This window comes from Cladophialophora bantiana, assembly GCF_000835475.1.
Source record: "Cladophialophora bantiana CBS 173.52 unplaced genomic scaffold supercont1.44, whole genome shotgun sequence".
Classification (NCBI taxonomy): Eukaryota; Fungi; Ascomycota; class Eurotiomycetes; order Chaetothyriales; family Herpotrichiellaceae; genus Cladophialophora; species Cladophialophora bantiana.
In genome coordinates this window covers 1,688-19,221 of record NW_015971618.1, presented here as the reverse complement: position 1 = coordinate 19,221, position 17,534 = coordinate 1,688, and the positions used below count along the sequence as shown (strand labels likewise).

At 49.1% G+C, this 17,534-nt stretch overlaps 7 protein-coding genes across 7 annotated transcripts; 4 read left to right on the top strand and 3 right to left on the bottom strand.

Annotated features, from left to right (window-relative positions):
• Window positions 1-2,187: 2,187 nt before the first annotated feature.
• On the top strand, window positions 2,188-2,880 carry Z519_12816 (uncharacterized protein; the record flags this gene model as incomplete). Its single annotated transcript, XM_016770521.1, has 1 exon — window positions 2,188-2,880. The coding sequence occupies one exon, from the start codon at window positions 2,188-2,190 to the stop codon at window positions 2,878-2,880; it is 693 nt and encodes a 230-aa protein (XP_016613254.1).
• Window positions 2,881-3,026: 146 nt separating this feature from the next.
• Window positions 3,027-3,655, bottom strand: Z519_12815 (uncharacterized protein; the record flags this gene model as incomplete). Its single annotated transcript, XM_016770520.1, has 2 exons — window positions 3,027-3,395; window positions 3,551-3,655. The coding sequence occupies 2 exons, from the start codon at window positions 3,653-3,655 to the stop codon at window positions 3,027-3,029; spliced, it is 474 nt and encodes a 157-aa protein (XP_016613253.1).
• Window positions 3,656-4,412: 757 nt separating this feature from the next.
• Z519_12814 (uncharacterized protein) lies at window positions 4,413-4,676 on the top strand (the record flags this gene model as incomplete). Its single annotated transcript, XM_016770519.1, has 1 exon — window positions 4,413-4,676. The coding sequence occupies one exon, from the start codon at window positions 4,413-4,415 to the stop codon at window positions 4,674-4,676; it is 264 nt and encodes an 87-aa protein (XP_016613252.1).
• Window positions 4,677-6,521: 1,845 nt separating this feature from the next.
• On the bottom strand, window positions 6,522-9,291 carry Z519_12813 (uncharacterized protein; the record flags this gene model as incomplete). Its single annotated transcript, XM_016770518.1, has 4 exons — window positions 6,522-6,897; window positions 7,760-8,078; window positions 8,940-9,036; window positions 9,091-9,291. 4 exons carry the CDS (start codon window positions 9,289-9,291, stop codon window positions 6,522-6,524), a joined length of 993 nt encoding a protein of 330 aa, XP_016613251.1.
• Window positions 9,292-10,263: 972 nt separating this feature from the next.
• Window positions 10,264-11,195, top strand: Z519_12812 (uncharacterized protein; the record flags this gene model as incomplete). Its single annotated transcript, XM_016770517.1, has 3 exons — window positions 10,264-10,736; window positions 10,784-10,923; window positions 10,975-11,195. The coding sequence occupies 3 exons, from the start codon at window positions 10,264-10,266 to the stop codon at window positions 11,193-11,195; spliced, it is 834 nt and encodes a 277-aa protein (XP_016613250.1).
• Window positions 11,196-13,685: 2,490 nt separating this feature from the next.
• On the top strand, window positions 13,686-14,924 carry Z519_12811 (uncharacterized protein; the record flags this gene model as incomplete). Its single annotated transcript, XM_016770516.1, has 2 exons — window positions 13,686-14,054; window positions 14,106-14,924. The coding sequence occupies 2 exons, from the start codon at window positions 13,686-13,688 to the stop codon at window positions 14,922-14,924; spliced, it is 1,188 nt and encodes a 395-aa protein (XP_016613249.1).
• A 317-nt stretch (window positions 14,925-15,241) lies between these two features.
• On the bottom strand, window positions 15,242-17,183 carry Z519_12810 (uncharacterized protein; the record flags this gene model as incomplete). Its single annotated transcript, XM_016770515.1, has 3 exons — window positions 15,242-16,590; window positions 16,637-16,807; window positions 16,889-17,183. The coding sequence occupies 3 exons, from the start codon at window positions 17,181-17,183 to the stop codon at window positions 15,242-15,244; spliced, it is 1,815 nt and encodes a 604-aa protein (XP_016613248.1).
• Window positions 17,184-17,534: the final 351 nt, after the last annotated feature.

Below are 17,534 nucleotides of genomic sequence, written 5' to 3'. Positions count from 1 at the left end.
CTTGTTCTCCTGTGGATCCTTCCATCTGTCCAATGAGTGTGGTGAGTCGCGCCAATGCAACTCGTAACCGGGTTTCCTCAAGGCTGTGTCTAACACGAAGGAGATCGGGCATTTCTTCGACTTCAAGAGGAGATTATTAAGTATAATGACGACCAATCCATCTTTGCCTGGTTGATGGGTAAGAAAAAAATTTTCTGGTTTGCTCGCCCCGGCGCCTACATGCTTTGCACGCAGCGGGAGGTTCGTTTCTGCTGTGTCTGTTGGAGGGCGTGAACCTTTCTCGATGACAAATCGTGGTTTATCAATCAAACTCAAGATCACGCCTTGGTTCGCAGATACATATCTCGCGTACCTTGACTGCGCTGAGAGAATGAATTCGTCGCAGCTCATCAGGGTGGGCATTTTTCTACGACGCCTTAATGAGGACGATCAATATACAAGAGTGAACTTTTCAAGAAAAGGCTTATGGCCTGCCACGGGGAGCACTTTTCGTACACATGACGGGCCGACACGGGAGAGGCGACTATTCGTCCGTCAGACTTTGGATATAAATTGTGACGAAGGCTGCCTCAAGAGGTGTATATATGGCTTCAAAATTGCGGACGGCTGGCTGCCATCATCTGCCCGTGTGCTCGCCACCCATTATTCGTCAAGCAGCCGCACTGCTGTTTTGCAACCTGGTGACTGGGGTTGTGTTATGAGAATAGATACCTCACCCCAGCATGAGGGCCTGCGTCAGATTGCGCTTGGCTTTGATTTTGATTTTCATCCAATATGTCTCCTGGAAGATTCGTCCTCAATTGGGCAACAGCTAAATGAAGCACTGTACAGTTCCTACGATTGGTCGAGCATTCTTTCAGACACTGTTGCATGGGATGAGGTCAACGAGGGCTGTGTATACCGCAAGACCAATCATGATGGGATATGGGCACTAAAAGGAAGTCGGCTTGAAGGTTTAGAAGTCCTTCTCCCTGAGTGTTTTGGGGCCAGCGGCTCCGTGGTGACCTTGAAGCGTCGGGAAGACAAGTCGCAACTGGTGTGGGAGCTGGATATTGATAATCTAGTTGGCCCTTTCAGGAATCATCACCATAGGGCACTTAAAGGTCCTTTCGGGAATCGCAGGAATTTCCAGGCAGCATACGGCCTCGACATGACAGAGGAGGGTTTGGAGGACGGCGATAATTTGCTCAAAGCAATGTATCGTCCTTAATTTATGTTGACCTTGGCTCAAAGCCCGTTGCGGGCTTACAGCTACAGGCAGCTGTGAACCTAAATCCATCATTGTTTTGCTAAGTAACCTCGAGGATACACGTTGGTGCACAGTGATTTCGGCTTAAAGCCCAGAGCGACCGCAGCGATTATCATGGCTTGAAAATACAGAGGCAGCTAAATCGAAGTCAGACGAGGAGTTGTAATTTCTTGAACAGTAAAATGGCTGTAAGCTGTATTATTTTTATGCAAAATGATTGGAAGATATATCCCTATTTGCTAGGCTTTTTTTGGCCTCCACCGTTGGGCAAAAGATGAGAAGAATGTCTGACGCGAGGAAGCCCGTTTTGCAAGTCCCTGTACAGTATATAGAATCTATACAGTACCTGCATGCTGAACCTTGAGTCTGGGTTTGGGACCGTCATCAATATCTTGGCGAGTGATATACTAAGTCGCCGTGGCTCTCGTTGGTAGCAATCTTCACTCTCCCGGAAACCACTTGACACAGTCGGCATTATTTCGATCGCTCCAGCACACCCTTGACGTCACGACCACTGAGTTATGACACATCGGGTAATAGCGGAATATGAGACCTTGTAAGGCTGTCATGTGATCTATCACGTGGTTCGCCGGGCTAACCTAACTGCGAATTTGAGATAACCTGATCAACCCTGACGCGCTGGTCATGTCAACAATCGCGAGGCGTATCAAGCACCTTCTCCAGCAATACTCTTCGACCAGAGATTGCAGGCTCACCTGCAGAATTTTATTTTCTCGCCAACGACGATGTGGAAAGCCCCATCCCTGCCATACTATTGCGACTCTTCCCTCCTGCCTGCTCCTCTACCTACCATTTCCGACATCGAGAACGCATCCTGCACTTTTGTGGAAGGATCGTCCAAAGTTGTTCGGATCGGAGACCATTTCGTAGCCAAATATGGCCCTCAAACGAGACTCCGTATACAAGAAGGACTCAATATGATCTTTGTCAATCAGCATCTCACCACTCCGATACCATTAGTGTACGCCTTGTACGAGGAAAAAGGAAACGCGTACTTGCTCATGCAGTATGTTAGCGGACAAACACTCGAATCTCTTTGGCCGAGCCTTCAGCCTTGCGAGCGACGGGTGATTCTGAGCAAGCTCAGAGGGATTCTTGATGACATGAGATCTCTGCCCTCACCCTCGCCTCCATTCTATGGCAGCGTCGACCGTGGGCCACTCCCTTATTTTCTCTTCTGGACTCCAGATCCGCAAAAAGAGGTTAATGGTCCCTTCGAAAATGAAACGGAATTTTGTCTCGGCTTAGTGGAGAAGCTGCGTCAGATACATATTGATAATCACCAACATATGTCTCGAGTCGAATGGCTCCAAAAACATCTTCCTCGATCTCTCACAGGCCATCACCCCACTTTTACGCATGGGGATATACAAAAGAAAAATATCATGGTCGAAAGAACAAGCACGAGGATTTTGGGTAATGAGGATTTCAGCCTGGCCATCCTTGATTGGGAGGACTCAGGCTGGTACCCTGACTACTTCGAGTACTTCTTGTGCTACACAGGCTTTTCCTGGGACGATGACTGGCCACAGATGATCGAGTTGTGTCTCGACCCCTTCCCCGTCGAAACTATGGTGTTAATGCCAATATATCATGCCATTTTTCTCTAAAGGAGAGCTACAAGATAAACCCTGAATATGTGACGCCAACGAACCAACTCCACAATGCCCATACACCAGCATGCTGTCCATGCAGCTCTTGCCTGACCCGATCTAAGGTATTATCTTGTCACTCTGCTCCGGTACCGTGCATGATCCTACGCCTCGAGAATACCTTCTCTCTGCAGCGCTGGAATCGCTCGTTCCAAAGTCCACTCGGTGCATTTGATCAGTCTCTGACGTGGCTCTCCGGGCTGGTAAAAATCACCGTTCGGCTTAATTGGCTCTGTCCTCATGGTCGTCGGATTGAACTTCTTCTGTTTCCCCGGGGCAGGCTGTTGGGCACAGATTTCGTGAAGTCGAGAGTATTTACTTTCTCTGACTCTACCCAGAAGCTGTTTGCCATGGAAGGTCTGTGATTGCTCCGGCTGGTGACCTGGCTTTCTCTCATATCTCATACCCCCTACCAGATCTCCAGTGACATGGTGAATGTAGCCGCTCTTATCATCCTTTGTCTCCACAAAGATCTAATGACCGGTCAGATATGAGTATATAAATCCCCGAGTGAGAGATAGAAAACGACAGAAAAGACATGGGTTAAGTTGAGGTTGATATGCATTCGAACGTTGTGGACGAGTGCACACCGTTTCAAGTGTTTGGAGGAAGGAAGAATGGCACTCACTACAGTGTGATATCTTGGCTGAGGCATATCGGGGTCCTGCACTGCAAGGCGGTATTGGACCTTATAGACACTGAAATACTTTCCATCGTCAGTACTTGGAGACATTTCTCAGCTCCTAAGGTCCGTAGGTCCGTTGGTAAATTGCTAGTAGATATCGATATTAGGGCTAAGATAGCTCGCAGCTATAAAGCTCGTTTGAAATAGATGAGTTTAAGTGATTATCCTTTACAGTACAGTATTCTTTGGTGCTTTTATACGTTAAGCCCAAAGAACCCCTGATCGTGAAGGCCTCGCAGGTTGGGTTTGACGCCGCACTAAAACGGGTAATGTACGGTAGCGGCCCGAAGGTCAGTGCCTCATGCTCAATCTCGCCGCTTCCAATCATGGTTTCGAAATGACTTCGCATATAGCCAATGGTCGAGGCTATACCAGAAATTGACGTCTTAGGATCATTCTCGTGGGTCCATACCGGCGCTTCCGTGGCCGCGGCCGTCACAGAATAGGTGCCACTTAATGGAACGTTCGGCGTTCGGGACGTACGATCCTCCTCTCTTCCCATTTCCGGCTTGCATAGTCTCAGAATGGATTGACAAAAGCTCCTGTGCCAGATACAGTACAGTGAATTGCAAAACTGGCTTCCTTATAAGCAATTCTTTTCTTTGTTTTGGGTTTCGGTGGTTGTGTAAAACTGAAGGAGACGGTGAGGTTGGCAAGCAGACGATGTTGGTGCTGGATTGGTTTAGAAGGTTTCATTGGGGTGTTCAGTTTCGGGGGCGCAGTTGGAGTCTGCACTTCGAGACATCACATCCCCCTTCAAGACATACACTCTCCAGCAACTGCCCGAGCCAGCGAGGACGACATTATGGATGCGGAGTACAATTTGGACAATTTGTTCAATTTCAAAGAATGGTCGTCTCAAAATACCTCACAACGGCCAGACGCTGGTACGAACGCTCCAACGGGTGCATCACTCTTTCCGGATGCGGTCACAGCGAGCACAACGGCATCAAGCACTTCCTTCGCATCAAGCCAACGCTTAGTCTTGCCTCAGAGTCGATTGACGTTCTTACAAGAGGAGGACTGGGACCCAACATCAAAATACGATCAAGATTCCGCATATTTGTAATATTCCGTTGAATGGATTTTGAAATACAATCGTAGGAAGGTCTCGAATGACACCGAACCCGTTGTCGTGGTGGCACCCGGGCCTTTTTGAAACCATCTCCTAAAAGCCAGACTTAAGGACATAGTGACCGAGAACTTCGCAGGAAGGTTCGAGGTCCGGCCTGTTGAGATAAGCGTCGTCTTTTCGGTCCCTAGTGGCCGTGTAGAGAAGCCTCTAACCAGGCGATATTCGAAGCTCGAAATCGACTGGGAGGCTGTGCGAAGGTAATTGGAGGCTTGGGGCCATTACGTTGAATAAGGTAAAAAGTTGCGGGTAACCCTATTATTTAGCTATGTTCAGGCTGATCACTAGTCGGCCGGCAAACCTGGGAAGAAAATAGATAAGAGAGGGCCGACATCGACGACAGATTGCATGCTGGCTGTACGTGAGCTAAGGCTTAATGCGGAATACACCACTTCAGGTAAACCATCAGACTGGCAGAAAGTGTACAGCCTTATGCGTTGTCCTGGCCCACCCTGTGATCTCGGACCCCACTGTTGGGTTGATCCGACGGGAAAGAAGCATTATAAACTTCGGTCTCACCATCTCACTGATCTTGTGAGATATGTCGAACGCGGTAACGTTTTGCAGTCGCAGGACGATGTGCCTGACACTATTCGCTAGCAGTTGTACGCGGAAGAGCAATAGAGACTTGACCGAAAGCACAATAAGATAACACTTACGGATAGCTCTTCCATCACGGTGCTGATCGATCAGCTGGTTTAGGCATATGTGTGTGTTCTGCTAACGCGGCTCAAGTTTGGAGAACCAATGCTACACCGAAGTTGGAGATCGAAGGTCTTCAAGATGTCGCCGTGAAAGAATATGCTGAATGGCAGCAGGAGTAGGTCCAAGACCCTCTCCAAAAGGAAGAAGTCCGAAAAGCTCGCGACTTTATTTTGGATGATTATTACGACCTAGGGCTAATTCACGAAGACCCCAATTCTAGCTTTCTAATCAATAAAGGCGTAAAGGAAGGGACTGCAAGGCGGTTTACACGCGATATTGCTTCTTAGAATAAACGTCGTAAGAGGTCGAATGAAGAGTGAGAATAGTAGGATTGGCTGGTTCTAGACTGCCGAAATTGGAGTTCCTATATTATATCTAAGCATTTTCCTCGGATATTATCTCTGTTATACCAGGTTTAGATTTGTATTTATTAGGTACTGTATAAGGTTTTGAAATTAAGCTATATAGGTGGCTTTCAAATGGCCCATCCAGCGTGTCTGAAATGACCTCCAGCACTCTTTTCATTCATCCCGACCATCTCCAGGCACCAAACTAAGTATTGGCTAAACCTTTGCTCGGGGTCCTCCAGAAATTTTGACCAATGCGTCTTAACGCAGGCCTTAAATTCACTAAACATCTCTTCGATTGAATCCAGACCAGGAGAATACGGCGGAAGGTAAAGTAATTTCACCCCAGCAGCATCACACAATCGTTGAACCTTAGGCCCTCTGTGAAATGAGGCATTGTCCATGATCAGCACGGAATGGCGCTGAGGCCATGGTCTGCAGAACGGTAACAGCTGCTCAATGAATTCTTCAAACAGAGGGGCCATCGGTGCTGCCCTGATATACACGGAAGTGCAAAATACCCGCCGAAGTATATGCGGGAAGGATATGATAGCGCTGCCCTCGATGAAACTGGGAGACTTGGACAGGCGTAGTTCCAGGCGGAGACCATCCCATTCGACGATAGCCCAATCTATTGTCACCACCTGTTTCATCGACATAGACTACATGATCTAGATCAAATGCAGACAGATCATACAAGTAAAGGTCCCGCAAATCTGGATGGCGGTTCTTAGCAACTTGCTGAGCCACTTTTCTTGACCACCCAGCCCGCTTTAGAGTCCTGCTTATTGTAGCCGGCGTCGTCAAGCGCCCAGAAATATCTCACAAAAAAAGACAATGTCATCGAGCTGTAGGTAGAGCTTACAGTATCTCGAAGTAGTTCAAGCGGTGGTGTCAACATAGTAGAAGTAATGGCTCTAGGTCGTCCGCCTCGGCCGATGTAAGGTGTAGTCGTATTGCCATAGCGACGAAGATTGGCTGGTAGGGTCCTAATGGTTCGACTGCTGCACTTGGCAATGGCCGCCATGGCCTCATCTTCGAGTGATCCATCGGTGATCATATGCTGAAGCATTTCATGCTGGGAAGGTGCAAGGTTGGGTGCCATTCTGTGCGCAGACCGGGCATGCAGGAACGTTGCCGCGCCCATGCAAGGGGGAGCGCATGCCGATGTCACCCCATTGCTGCAGGAACACGTGACTTCTTCTAGGCCAGCGGTTTTCTCGAATCTTCTGTGCTGCGAATCATTCAGCAGATTGCGCTCCTATTATGGTGAACCATGAAAGCCTTTATGGTAATCACCGCCCATCCCGCAATTCGAGACGTTTTTGCCAGTAGGGAATGAATACATCTTATATGTCCATAGCAAATCTGGTCCTATAACGCTTTTGTTGATACCTGACAGAATTCATAATGTGTAACGAATATGTTACCACGTACATGTGGTCTGGAGGCGGCTGCAAGATTGGGGTTTGTGATCAGATTCAATATACCGCGGATCCATGCCCTGACAAACCTGCCAGTGGCATCCGCAACTGCCACAGATACAAAAGAATCACCGCAGGATCATCAAAGAGAAAGGGGCCACGACCGGGGTATAATCATGTCGATCCAAGTGAATCATCCTCAGCGAGTCAGCAGACTTGAACGAGGTATGTTGAAAGCTGCCTTATCCGATGTGGAAGTTTTCGCCCTAAGCTTATCAGCGGTTGAAAAGGCAACATGTCTAAATCTAAGAGACATTCTCTGTTACTAGGATGGCTTTTGAATTGGGATCATCAAATGCTTCCCGGATGACACCCATGAGAGAAACAGGTTATCATTCACAAAGAAAGACGTCCAGTAGCAATCCTAATTCCATCTTGACCTTTGAGAGCTTGCTCCCCGCTGAGTTTACTCCTTGCGGAATTTAATAATTCCGCAGCGGTCTTAACCTCTTGATTCTAGCACCTTGAAATTTCGGTCCCTAACAATAGCCCCTCGGTATTTGGAAAGATGCCTTGTGCGTATCTTGTTTCTATCGTATGATCATCGATACCCGCAAAGGGCATTTGACCAGCTATGAGCTCATAAAGTGAAGAGCCCAGTGCGAACAGATCCGTTTGTTCAGAACTCTCGACGTCATCCGGGCGCGGTAGCCAGTGACTTGAACATTCGAGGCCACGTGCCGATCTCCTTTTGAGACCGAGAGTAGGTTGAGCATCGAATCCGGAGCCATTAAAATCGCTCAGTCGGGCGTTCCTTTCGTCCAAAAGCCACTGTTCCAACCGGAGGTCTCCGTGTCTAACGCCTTTTGAGTGGAGGTAGAGGACGCTTTCGATCATTTAAATAGCCCAACGTTTCTTATCGGCTTCGGTCGTGCTTGAATAGTTCCTTTCAATGTAGTCTTTCAAGTTGCCGTTGGGATAGAACTCAAGTTCAATCCGACTCTGCGACGGGTACCACGATAGACACTGTGCAATTCGAGGGTGCTCTCCTAGGATTTGGTACACTAGAGCTTCAGTCTCGCATGCTTCTAGGTTTTGTTGTGTAACGGCAGGATCGTTTGGGAGAACGTGACACATTTTTGTAATCCGATTTCCGACGCGGTATGTCTTCGCGCTCATGCCAACCATGAGCAGTTGAATATGATCCACCATTATCGTGCGTCTGACAATGCTGCTAGGCGGTGGAATCCTTCATCTTATGTTCACTATAATGGAAACGGAAATTGGCATTAGTCGCAAAGAGCTAGAGCTATAATAGAGTACATCTCTGGAGGAGGTGAGAAGGAGTGGTTGAGGTCCTGTACTTGGCAGCGCCCTTGGATATTATTGAACAGAGAGCTGTCTAACGGCACGTGGATCGTGTACCGAACCGCGAAGGAAGGTCGAGCGATCATGGATGAACTTACTCCTGCCACCTGTTAAAATTTGGTGTGCCAATCCTGCGCATCGATCACTGAGTAACGGACACATTGGCCGCCAGTGTCCTTCTCGAGTCACCGTACAGAAACCTCCACTTTATGTGCTGATGTGGCAGTTTACGCTATTGCAGGTAGTTGCCCTCTACTAACCCTTCACAAAAATCTGCCGAAGCAAATTCTCCAACAAAGCTCCCGGATTAAGAGTGTCTTTGGGAAAATATCGTCGTGTTTTGTTTGTATACTCACGCAGGTCATCCAATGACTCAAATATTCGGATCTGGTATTCCCCGTTACGTCTCTGCTGAAGGAGATCAACCATGTTGACGTGCCGCCCTCTCACAGCCTAATCAGAAAGATTAGTAAAAACAGCTTGCTTATGCCAGCCTTCGCAACATACTTTTTGGCATTCCGTACAGGACTGTGGTATCGGCCAGATGCGTAATGCACGGCAAAGGCTTCGCCATTTCGACAAATTGTCGTTATCGGTACCATACCAAGACTGGAATTCAAGCACTAGTGTCTGCTTGAATTCATCCCAGGCAGATCTTGCCTCATCGTCGCCTGGAGCCCAAGCATAACGCCTGTGTAGTCGAGCCATCTCATCTGATGGTGATGCCTTTGGATCATAGTCGAAGTCAACATCTTGGCGAAGAAGCGGTCTAGCGGAGATGGATTTCTGTGGGCTCGCGAGTCGCGAAGGTGCTGCTGCAGCGCCTCGTCGCTGTTGAAGCAGCGGTTACAGTCGTCGCAATCGAAGCTCGGAGCATGTGCTGGAGAATCGCGAATATGTTGCTCCCAAGCCCGTTTGCTGGGGAATGAACGATCGCAGTCGGCGCAGTTCACCATGGTCTTTGCCATCCTCGAATGTTGATTCCAAAAATCGCCACCTTTTGCTATCGTTGCTGGCGTCTTCTGGGGCGACGGAGGAGTCTGCAGTTCCAGCTAGATAGGCAGCCATTTAAATGCGCATGGCTAATAGTGTTGACTCACCGGGCTGTCTTTCAAGCTCGATTGTCACTGCCCAATCACATCTTCCCACGACTGCGCTCCCAAGTCGCGAGGGAAAAGGGGGTGTGAAAGATGGTCTTATTGGTCCAGGATGTGTGACAATGTGGTGCTGTCAATGCCGTCTCGCCAGCCACGTCGACCAGCACAGATGTCTTATCCTATGGAATTGGCCGATGTTATCCATTCGAGCCAGGAAAGAAGTCATGCCATCCACAATATTATCTGTCGAGAAACGCGGGTCTGGTTGCTGGATGGCCAACCTATGCTGTAGACCGAATGCAAATGGTCAGCTGGCCTAGGCAGCGAAAGCTGGTTGGGGCTCAAAGAATATGCCAAGTACTTGCTCGCAGCAGCTACAGTACTTCCCTTCAGTGTGTCTCGTTGATGTTGAACAGCTTGTCATCACTCCATCCCAGATCCACGTTGATCGAGGCTATCAATTCTTTGCACAAAGATTTTTGCTGATCGCGGAAAGCAACGCGCGTCGAGTCGAAAGAGTCATTTTTGCTTGGTGGACAGCCTCAGCGTGTTCGTTGTAATCCCAGCAAACGCCGCTTCAGCTATGGAGGCCTATGTCACTTTCAATTCTGACATCGTTTCGAGCTTGTTAAATCCTGTGTCAGGAACTGTGTCCGGAACAGAAGAGCAGCGACATCCGTGGCGAGCGCGTTCCCTCCAGACCTTTGATAAGCCATTTCTTAGGCTATGGGACCGCTGCTCAGGGAGCCGACCGAATGCAGATGGTTGTATGAGGTCAAGAGCGAACCGTGGACGGCTTGACACCTTCAAATCTCGGAAAGATTCATTGACCATTCACATTGATCACAGCAACTGGACACCAACACCTTATATCTCATTCATAGACTCGCCTTCCGAAATCGAAGAACTCGCGAGCTTGAGAACCCGACGGGGTCGAGGACCAATGACTCTGACCGTTATTGATCCTGATGAACGTGTTCGAAACGGTCTACCCGTGCTAAACGTCGGTGATGAGATGGAGTACTACGATATTCCTGATCCTTACAAAAATCCAATGTTTACTATAAAGATCACTTTGTTTGCTTGTGGGAGGTCACAGATAGTGAGATCATAGGCCATTGGCAATGGGACGACCTTATCGTGAACGAGAATTGGTATCAAGAGATTATCATACCCGCCTTCGGGCGTGCTCGGCAGGCGGCGACGGCGGAAAGCTTGTCGAACCTGTTTACCGGGCTTTCTCGTAAGTCCAAGTTATGAACTGAGATCAAAAAGGTCAACTAATATCTTCAAGTCTCAACCGATCCATCCGATCCAACCAATTTCTTCCATGGTTTCTCAGAGTCATCAAGCGAAGAACTCACCTGGGACTTTGAAGACGAAGTCGTCAATGAAGGCTATGATTCCGATGCTGCAAACTATCTTCTTCTGGAGATGACTGGGTCAGATACTGATGATGAAGCGGAAGAGTCTAACGCTTCCGATGATGCGATCAAGGTGCTGGAAGGAGATTGATGACAGGAGGAGTTTGTGCTAGGCAGCACCGCTTTCCTTCCCTTTCCTGAGAGCCTGTACTGTCAGCCACCACAGCTTTTGTACTAGTTATCCAACATTCTGACGGACTAATCAGACACTGTCATTGTGGTTGCATCTGTTGCTACAGTATATCATCGTAATGTCAATTTTCCTTGTCCAAGAATGGGTCACTTCATGCTGGTCGGTCTAATGGGCAACCCGATAAGTGAATGTTACGTGTAGAGTCTTCCGAAGACTGCGCGAAACCTTCCAGTATCAGAACCTAAAAGCTTGTTTCTTGGGTCGTCAGACATTTAGCGGTAATTTATAGGAACGTACTGAGAGTGAAATTTTCGAATAGTTTAGCGCCTGTCATGATTGGCTGGAAAACACGAAAAGACTATAGTATAACTAGTTTTAAGTGGGCCTTTACTATCCCCTCTAAATTTAAAATGAAGAGAATTATCTCGGACGAGGAAACCGGTTTTGCAATCCACTGCACTGTACTATGTTCCTGTAATGCTAATTTCCTTCGGAACAGGTTACAGCAGCAGGCTGACCTGATGAAGCGCCGACGGGGCGGTTCTCGACAGCGTTAAGAGCAAGTGAAACACCACTTCGTCATTCCTACTTCGCCGTCGTTTGAAAATCTGCTAAAAGAGCGGCAGTTGCGACAGACCAGCAGTTGTTCGCCGCCAATCTCCTGATCCAGATATAATACCCACAAGAGTGCCTCCAAACTAAAATACAATCCCAGCTTTGTATTTCCTATAATTAACGCCACAGTTAATGTAGAATCGATGGAGATAAGGTCAGATGTCATCGCACATCGCCTGGAAAGGATTCCCACTCTTCCCCTTCATTATTGCATCGAAAGCTTCAATGAGAATCGAATATGAAGGCACAGGGAGCATACAAAATAGTCTCTACCGGCGAGAGGCTGTTTCGTATATCCTCCGCGGGGCCATATCGTGGCATCGCTTGATTTACAACGGGTCGGTCATTCCGTCATTATGTGATCTGGGGACATGGAAGTCCTTGGTATTGTGGACCAACGATAGGGCAAGCGCTGCGCACTCCTAACTATAACCTAGTTTGGATCTAAATTTGCCTACATCACTCGAATATAGGTAAATAATCGTGCCTCTATAAATAGATTACAAAAGAGAATATTTTTATTTTACCCCACACTGCTTTTAATAGAAAGGATACCTTGATCGTCAGCGTTGTTTACATTGGCGCATTTCCTAGTATATAATTATACTAGACATCAGCCTTCTCAACGTGGAACGAAGCACACTCCTTATCTCCCCGTATTAGAAAGTTTTTTTTTGGCCCATTTTTCCATTTAAGCAATGCGCCTAAGTTGTTTTACTACGCGGCCGAGGCCCCAGAGCCACAATATTTGGGCTCAAGCGACTACATTTGAACAAGTTCTACACCTCAACCGTCTGTTTCTACGAGGAAAACTAACGAGCTCCCCTATTCATGGTGCACCAATCGATGAGGAGACTTTACCATTAGTTCCTCGCCTCCTAGAGATGCATGACTACGGGTTTTTGACGACTAACAGCCAACCTAGCACTCGCGACTATATCCAAGGCCGTGAGACGGAGTCAAGGGGATTCATCCATTTTTTGCTACCCACAAAAGGGAAAATTGAGGAGGGCGTAATCAAAAGGTTCTGCGAGGAGCTTCTGAGATTAGAGCAGATTATCGTTGTGGTCCAGAAGGCAGATGGCACGATAGTGAAGCATAACCAGCAAGCCAGAACGTTACCTCTTCATCGAAGTCGCAGCGGAAGATCAGCAGCTTGGAGAGAAGACTACGACACATCTAATTGCCGGGACGATTCGGACGAAACAGTGCAGCTCTTTGATGAAGAGCATTGTTACCCCATATCTCAAGCGGAACCGTTATGTATCTTTGTAGCCACTCGAGGATACAACGTCGGTTTTTCACTCGAAGAGCTAGTGATTAATTGCGCTAGGCAATGTGGTATCTCTCCATTGTACAAGAGTTATGTAGGTAGGAAGGGTTGGTGGTTGGTGCGACAAATGCGTCGTATCTATTGGCGGCCGCACCGAGCAGCCTGAGGTCCGCAAGAAAATGGACCCACTATTGGAAGGTTTTCGAAATCGTTCGGTACCGGTGGTGGGCAAAAGCTGACGTCCATATTAGGACTTCAACGGAAGGGGGGTTTTGTGGGGAGTTTTTCTATTATCTTAGTCTGGTTTATCAGTGTACCTTTCCAATATAGCCTAGATAGATGGTAAGCCTGCTAGCCCCTGTCACTCTTTTACCGGCCGGTCGTAATATGGTGAAGTCCGTTGCAACAATATTTCATATTGCGTTCGATACAGTATAGCCCTTGTACAACCGGTTTCCACCTAGGTCACATTTTTAAGATTCCGTTGTCCACGAGCGGAGCGTCAGAAGAGTTAATTTTCGACCTTAGCAACTTCGCATACAGCACACATTACAGGCATCATGCTTTCCGCAGCGGATATACGCCTCCGGTTGGTGGCTGCTGCCGTCGTTATTATGCTCGTCTTGTTCTTTGCCTCCTTTCGAGCACTCGACCCTGAAGCTCACGACATTCTTGATTTTCAAGAAGCTTTTCCTACGATTCTTGAAGGGTCGCAAGCCAAGTCTACTATCAAGTCGAGCCAACATTCCGAGTACATCTATCAGATACAAAATAAGACCTTGGGTTTTCAAAAGATATATATGATCTCCCTTCCAGAGCGGACGGACAAACAAGATACCTTTGCTATGCAGGCAGCGTTTTCTGAAATCTCCTATACGTTCGTGGAAGGAGTACACGGCGGGAGAATCCCCACGAAAGCGTTACCACACGTGTGTCAACTCCCCGATACCCACTACTTCACGACTGCTAACACTTTGCAGACGATGAGCCAGAAGGCGAATGTCATTGGATGTTGGCGGGCACATAATAATGTCTATCAGAAGATGGTGCATGAAAATGTGTCAACGGCCTTGATTTTCGAGGACGATGCCGACTGGGACGTGGCATTGAAGCACCAGCTCGTGCAGTTTGCCAGAGGCTCTAGGTTCATTGTGAACACCACGGAACGGGATACACCCCATTCTCCCTATGGCGACGACTGGGATATGCTTTGGATCGGCCATTGCGGTACCTGGGTTCTGCCCGATGACAACCGCCGATTCTTCGTCATCCCTGGCGATCCTACCGTGTTACCGCCTCGATTCCGCGACGATAACGTGGCAAAGCCGGATATGAGTCACTGGCAGACCGGGCCCGACGGCGGCGAACGAACAAGGATAGTCTTCCGTTCAGAAGGCGCAGTATGTACCGCTGCATACGCTATCTCTCAGAAAGGAGCCCGCAAAGCTCTCTATCACCTGTCCATGGTCCCTTACAACGCTCCCATCGACTGGGGACTCGCCAACCTCTGTAAGAACAAGGAATACAATTTTAAGTGTATATCCCCGTGGCCTCAACTGGTCGGCGTATCTCGGCCTACATCGGATCCCGCTAAATGGAGTGACATTGATTCCCTCCCCGACTCAGAAAGTACGGTTAAGGAAGGGCGATCATATCACTTGGTGTACTCAGTCCGACAGAACGTACCGCTTTGGCTTAATGGGACGATAGTCTTTCATAGTGGCAATCCTGATATCGCACCGCCAATGGAGATCAGCGATATTGGCAAGGCGACAGGTCACCCCGAAATTCTGACATGAAGAAACGTACTGTACAGTACCCAAGGAAGGAACAGTAAAATAGAAAAGGACTAAGGATCCCTCCACAAAGGGGTGACGAGCTACTAAACTCGATTCACAGTACATACTGTAAGAGCCACTCTACATTCCCTCATAGTTAACCACATTCGATCGCAGTGGCGATCTCTAATGATGTTCGCATTGCTCTTGAGGTCTTTCATTTCTCTTTTCTGGAAGATGCATACTGTACCCAAGGTGTAGCTCCCCCGTCCACCCGTCCTCCAACATCCGTACCACTACAGTACCGCCCCGCCCGCTACCTGCCCTTCGGTCATGGGTCACGACCTTTTCGGTTTCTGTCGCGGCGCCAGAACCACGTACCAGCGTGATTTAATAGCCCCCTCGCTTCGATCTGGAAATTTTTTGTAGATCCAAGACCACGGCTTACCAAGGCGTCTCCACGCGATCAAGTTTTCGTCGTCCTCTTCCTCCCATCGGCCACGCTTCCTTCCCCGTGTTCGAGATCCGGATTCGTCCTCGGAAGAGTAATGGTGGACACTGTGTATACTGCTCGAAGAGCCGACGCTGTCGGCACTTGAAGTGTATGCCTCGGTGTCGAGGCCGGGGTTTTTAGCCGTTTGTACAACACTAGGAGCCGAGGAGAATGTGACAGTCACTTGCCATTGCTGCGATGGGTGAGGTTTGACAGTAGCGTGAACTAGCCTGGCCGTGGAGAAGGGAGCTCCGGTGAGACCGCAGGCCGCAGGGGATTCCAGGAGCGCCCCGATCTCGGTTATGTCAGCGAGAAGGACTGTCAGGACGGCAACTTCGGTCGACGTTACCGGCGGGATGTTGGGATTTGGCAACATCGACAAACCGAGGGTCGCCGCCACACCGGCGTCGCAGAGGACACCCAAGGCGGTATTGGCTCTCGGGCTGTCCTCTACACCTCGGAAGAGCACCCCTGACTGTGAACGAGTGCTAACGGAGCTCGTGCGACCACCGCTTCGCGACTTCCATTTAGGAGTAGCGGCAGATTTGGAGATCCCAGATAGTCGTGGTGCCCGCTGCCTCTGCCTCGGCCTCGGCCTTGCGTCTTTAGCTGCATCTAAGTTGTCTTCGCCATCGTAGCTGGAGTCAGAGTCACTGTCGCTTGGCCATGCATCAGGGCTGGCCCTCGCCCGGTTCGTCGTCCTGAGTCGACGATGGCGTATGTTGAGTTGGCCAGCCATTGTGGAAGCCCTCCGTTTCGCTCTCGGAGGTGGATGAACGATCTTATGGCTAAGTGGTCGACTTGTTACCCCGGCCGGGAATCGAGGTGCTTTTATCGTTGCGGCAGGGTAAGGCGAAACCGCTTTTAGACTCGGTTGTCCCAATGGAGCGCGGCTAGTGGGTATCACCACTCGAGGTCCCGGTTCTGCTGACTGAAGCGCGCCTTGTCTTGGCTCAAGGTGACTCTTTTCAGACCAGGTATTACCCGCCGTATTCCCGAATTTAGGGTCGCGGATCTCGGGGACGCTGGGAATTATGTCGTCATATGGTGACCCTAGCTCCTGCCTCTCTGGCTCCTGCTGTTCGGCACGGCCGTGGCAGCCTCTATCGTCATCCGCCTGGGTGCTACCAGTGGAGGTATTGTCGTTATGCACATCACCGGCACTGCTCGGACTCGAGTTATCCACTCCTGCATCTGCATTCATTAGCGTTGTAAGGGATTGATCATTTCGTTCACTTACCCAGATTGCTCGCCGCTACAGGAATCGAAGCGGACCGTGACGGGTTCCTCTGGTCCAGAACCACGCCGTCGCTATAGAGTGTGCGCCCTGAGGTAGATTGTTGGGAGTCTTCTATTTCGACTTCGCCCAGGACACTCTTCTCGGTCATCGCTTCACAGCCAGGCTTTTCAGCTATAATATACGGGTAGAGTTAGCCGATATGCCCAAGAGCTCAAGGACGGACCCTCACCGGAGAGGTGTATATATTCTCACCTATCAAATTCAGGTTCAATAAGGCGGCGTCCGGTGTCGAGGGTGAAGATATTTCCCGCGCGTCATTGAGAGAAGTAGCGTGGGTCGAGCCCGGAATCATAGGTTGAATCTGCGCGTCGTCAAGTTCGTCGAAGAGACTATTGGGTACGAGGTCTGGTAGAGGGCATTTCTCAGGGATCGCCTCTCGTCCTCGCGAAACCTGGGTTCGCTTGGGTTTAAGGGGGGGAGGGTATGTGTAGTGGCGGAAGTTATCGGGTTGCCTGTCCGCCAGTTTTGCTTGGAAAGTGGAATTCATCGTAAAGGGGTGGATGGAGGACACTGCACAGTGGCTCTTAAGTCTGGGAAGGGAGTTAGTTATGGTCTTTTATACTCAACGCACAAGACGCTATACCCCTTCTGCTCTGATCCAACATTCGCCATCGTCCGGCCGCTGAGCTTCGTTTCCTAAATTTTCAACATCTTTCCGTGATACGTCTTATCGGGGAAGGACTGACCCGTGCTTAGGGAGAGAATCATCTCCGATCTGGTCTCGTCGATGAATTACCCTTCGTAGGAGGAGTGTTGCCTAATCTGTCAATTCTAGGTCCTAGATTCGTTCGTTAGCCCAAACAGCGAGGTAGATTTGACTTTGGCCTGCAGAGCCCAG